General features: G+C 38.4%; 1 protein-coding gene across 1 annotated transcript; it reads left to right on the top strand.

The window, feature by feature from the left end:
• Positions 1 to 3971: 3971 nt before the first annotated feature.
• Positions 3972 to 4521, top strand: LOC104798766 (stigma-specific STIG1-like protein 3). The gene has a single exon (XM_010520958.1). The coding sequence runs from the start codon at positions 4028 to 4030 to the stop codon at positions 4499 to 4501; it is 474 nt and encodes a 157-aa protein (XP_010519260.1). The 5' UTR covers positions 3972 to 4027; the 3' UTR covers positions 4502 to 4521.

Consider the following 4521-nt stretch of genomic DNA (forward strand, 5'->3'; position numbering starts at 1 on the left):
GCAAGATGCTATGACAAAAAGAGTTAAAGCTAGAACTTTAAAGTCAAGGAAGTGAATTGAAAAAGGTTACTACTCTCTAAATGAATGAAATTTGGTGTCTATGAATTGTTCTAATAATAGTGAAGTTTTTCATCATTTTGTTTCTTTCGTATCTTTATTTCCTTGTTTCTTTCAATAACTTTTTCTATAAATGTATGGATTATTTTTATTGTAATGTAAGAAGAAAAAGAGATGTAGCAATAGAATAATTTCATTTATTTTCATTTGTCTTATTCTGTTTCCGCATTTTATTTTTCTACATGGTATCAGAGCCTGGTTCTTTTCTAATTTGTTGTTCTTTTCATAAAAATGATGGTTGATAATGAGAGTGAAGATGAAGATGAAGATGATGATATACCGATCCAGTAGTAATATCATTTCGATTTTTTTTTAGAACAAGAGAGTCATTTTGTTTGCATGTTTTTTTCTCTCATAATCACACATGTTTCTAAAGATTATTCGCATAACCCACTACAAAAAAAACTCATCTTTCCGACGGAAAAATCCGTCGCAATAAAGAGGAGTTTCCGTCGGTATCTTCGGTTTGCGACGGAAACCGACGGAACACTTTCCGTCCGTAAATGGTTCTCGCAAACATATTCCGGTCGGACATCCCGGAGAAAACCCGTCGTAAACCAGTCATTTATCGCGACGGAATAATCCGCCAGTGAACGCGACGGTATATCCGTCGCAATGTAGTCGATATGATCGACGGAAACTCCGTCGTTTTTCCATGGTAAACGCGACGAACATTCCGTCGTAAAGTCGTCGCTATTACTGACGGAATATCCGTCGTAATTCCATCGTAATGTGCGACGGATCATCCATTGCACACTGGCCGCAAAAAGGGACGGGAGGATTGGTCGGAGATTAGTCGCAAACCAGTAACGGAAGTTTTACGACAGAAGAATGATGTGATACCAAAGGCAACCCATTCGAGCTGGATTGGAAACTTTCTTTGGGATGGACAAAGCGGAAGAATTCACCGAGGCAATAGGACCGATGACGAAAGCACGTGCCAAAAAGTTACAAGTTGTGCCAAATTGCCTTATTCTTGAATGTTTGGGCCAAGAATACATGGAAAAGTGCATGGGCTTGGATCATCCACAAGTTCTGCGCATTATCCACTTGATTTCACCCTTGGAAGGCCCATAAATCAAGCCCAAAATTCAAGCCCAATATAGATGACGAAAATGGCATTAACTATGGTCAAGAGGACTTTCCAACTTCCTTCTTGAAGACTACAAAGTCAATTATGACTTTCTTTAAGATTACACATTCAAATATCTTTGTTTGTGCTTATTTATGTTGATTTTGACTAACTTTCATGTGTTGTTCTCTATAAATAGAGATCACAAATCAGATTTGTACAACAACTTTGAAATATATTTTGAGAGGTTTCTCTTAAAGTTCTTTTAGAACTAATTTATGAACTTATCGAATCTTCATCTGTGGCGTTCAATCTTGACTTATCAAGTGTTGATTCCGCACAACTCTTGTGGCATCTTCGCTCACCCTACGTTTCTAAACCAGGTTCACTCGGGGTTTAAGACCGTTCGTCTCGAACGCTTTTTCAGGTTTCGTTTGCGTGTTGTTTAGGGGTTTAGGGAACCCATCCACCGCCCATCGGGAAATCTATCGATATTGGGATCATATCTGTAACGACCCGAGACCGCTATAGAATGATAAAGTTGTCCCCACACACACTAACACGAGATTTTTTAGCGTGTTTTGTCCTCAGTCGCACACATTCCGGAAAGTACTTCCCAGGAGGTCACCCATCCTAAGACTACTCCAAGACCAGCACGTCTAACTTTGGAGTTCTCTCGAGATGGACAACCGAAAAGGTAGACGCATCTTGTTGTATGAGTAGCTCAATTAATTCCTTTTAAGTTATCTTAGACTGTGTAGTTTCATACCTACAGAGCTCTCGGGTCCCTCTCATTCCGGTGCGTCCGATTCATCCCTATACCCCCTACCCAGAAGTTCGTTAGGAGCCGCTCATTGTCCATGCCTCTCGCACCGGGGATCACTCCCCGCCCTCCTACGGTATCCTAGGGTGTCACAGGCCCATCAGCTTCCGCCTGGTTCGTCACCACACCGTACTGGGAGAGAACCGGCTCGGATACCATTTGTAACGATCCGAGGCTACTATGGAATGATAGAGCTGTCCCCACACACCAACACGTGACCTTTTAGCGTGTTCTCCTCACTCGCACACATCCCGAAAAGTACTTCCCATGAGATCACCCATCCTAAGACTATTCCAAGGCCAGCACGCTTAACTTTGAAGTTCTTTCGAGATGGACAACCGAAAAGGTAGATGCATCTTGTTGCTATGAGTAGCTCAATTAATTCCTTTTAAGTTATCTTAGACTGTGTAGTCCCATACCCACACAACTCTCGGATCTCTCTCATTCCGGTGCGTCTGATTCATACATGTACTCCCTACCCAGAAACTCGTCAGGAGCCGCCCATTGTCCATGCCTCGTGCACCGGCGATCACTCTCCGTCCTCCTCCGATATCCTGGGCTATCACAATATCACAAAGCTTTTGTTAATATAAATACAACCTTTAACCAAAAAAAACTGCTACAATTTATGGTGTATGTGCTTCTCTCTCACTTGATGTAATATAGACATTAAAGAATACCATGCAATAATGAATAAAAAAACGTTTGACAATTTTTTTAGGTCAAAGGCTGTGCCGATCCCTATCAGCCGTTTTCGCGCCTCCAAAAAAATTTCTTCTTTCGCAGTCTTCTTCGCAATGCGGACAAGTTTTCATTAATCTTCTATTGTAATTAACTTAATTTTATTTAAGTTTTTAGACCGACGGTGTATTTATATATGTACACAATGAAATACCTTGAAAACAAAGTTTCAATTTTGGGGTTAAAATCGTTTTTATATATGCTAATGCACTTTGCTTCACCATGCAGCATGCCTAAATTTTCTCGTGCATACTTATTCTCGTCATGTTCTGGGTGCCTTAAAGCATAGTTTCATCAATTTGGTTATTATAAAATTAATAGATCGATTTTAATATTATAGCTTTCGTTATAAGTTACCTTCAACAATAAATTCCAGGAGGGATCAGAGAATAAAATAATATGAAATATTGTAAGTGAAAACGTATTGTGACAACGATATTTTTCACATAAAATCTACAAGAGATAAATAGAAAATTTCAGGCTCCACTTAATAGCCGACGGCTCTACCGCTGAACTATTGAGGAACAATTGGAGGTTATATTATATAGAATTAAATTCCCATTCTGAACCATAACCAAAAAATATGAATTCGACGTTTTCTTCATAACATCCTAGAGTGTTTTATACCTTATTTCGTAGAGACCGTAAAAAATAATCATATAACAGTCTTCAATAATATTCTCTTCTGAGTTTAAATAAACGAAAAAATATATATTGACATTTGATTAACTAATGAATAAAAATGAACTTCCCAAATAGTCCCTCCATACATATGCAGATACTAAAAATTGTATAATGTATGGATTTTTATTTTTCTTAAATATTCTGTATTGTGACTTCATGAAAATATGGTTCCTATTTTTTGTTTCCTAATATTAGAACTCTATTTTAGTTTCATTTTTTTTTGTTTAAACGTAGTATCTATTCTAATACCCGAAAATGGCAGTTTATAGAACATGTTTTTTTTTTCAAGTGTAAATATAGAAAACCATTCTTTAAAAAATCCAAAATTTTTAAAATTTTGTACACTTCCATATTTCGTGTAAGGCCATAATTTTTTTTGGTAATCGTGTGTAAGGCCATATTTCTTGGAAAATTAAAATAATTGAAGAATTTGAACTCACTCTTTTCACCCACATGGCTATACGACTCGTCAACTTTATATAAACTCTACTGCTTTCCTCTCTTAGATACATTTTGCTCCTCCAACTCTGTCTCTCTCTCTCTCTCGCGTCGAAAACCATCTCAATCAAAGAAGACAGCCCCGACTTACAATGGGCCTCACGAAGATACTACTGGTATTAGCTCTAACAACGGCTATAACCATCGCTCTCCCGATGACATTCAGCAACAACAAAGACGATAAAAACTCTACCTTCAAGCAACAGATACAAACACAAACGCCCCATCGAAATGCCAGAAAGGTGAGTCGTTTCTTGGCAGAAAAGGGGAAACCTTTACGAAATCCTAATGCGGCAGATCACTGCAACAAGAACGAAGAGATATGCAAGAGACAAGGAGGAGGGAATAACTACAACTCGACCATGTCATGTTGCAACAACAAATGCGTGAATTTGTCATACGATAACGACAACTGTGGAGCATGTAATAACCAGTGCAAGTTCACGCAGACTTGTTGCAGAGGAGAATGCGTTTACTTGGCTTATGACAAGAGACATTGTGGAGAATGCAACCATCGGTGTCAAGTTGGAGAGCTTTGTGTTTATGGTTTGTGTAACTATGCATGATATTATTAAGGTAGTGTTGA

Source organism: Tarenaya hassleriana, unplaced genomic scaffold (genome assembly GCF_000463585.1).
Source record: "Tarenaya hassleriana unplaced genomic scaffold, ASM46358v1 Cleome58, whole genome shotgun sequence".
NCBI classification, from domain to species: domain Eukaryota; kingdom Viridiplantae; phylum Streptophyta; class Magnoliopsida; order Brassicales; family Cleomaceae; genus Tarenaya; species Tarenaya hassleriana.

Coding starts and splice junctions, on each gene's coding strand:
- LOC104798766 (XM_010520958.1), top strand. CDS start 4,028: ATGGGCCTCACGAAGATACTACTGGTATTAGCTCTAACAACGGCTATA.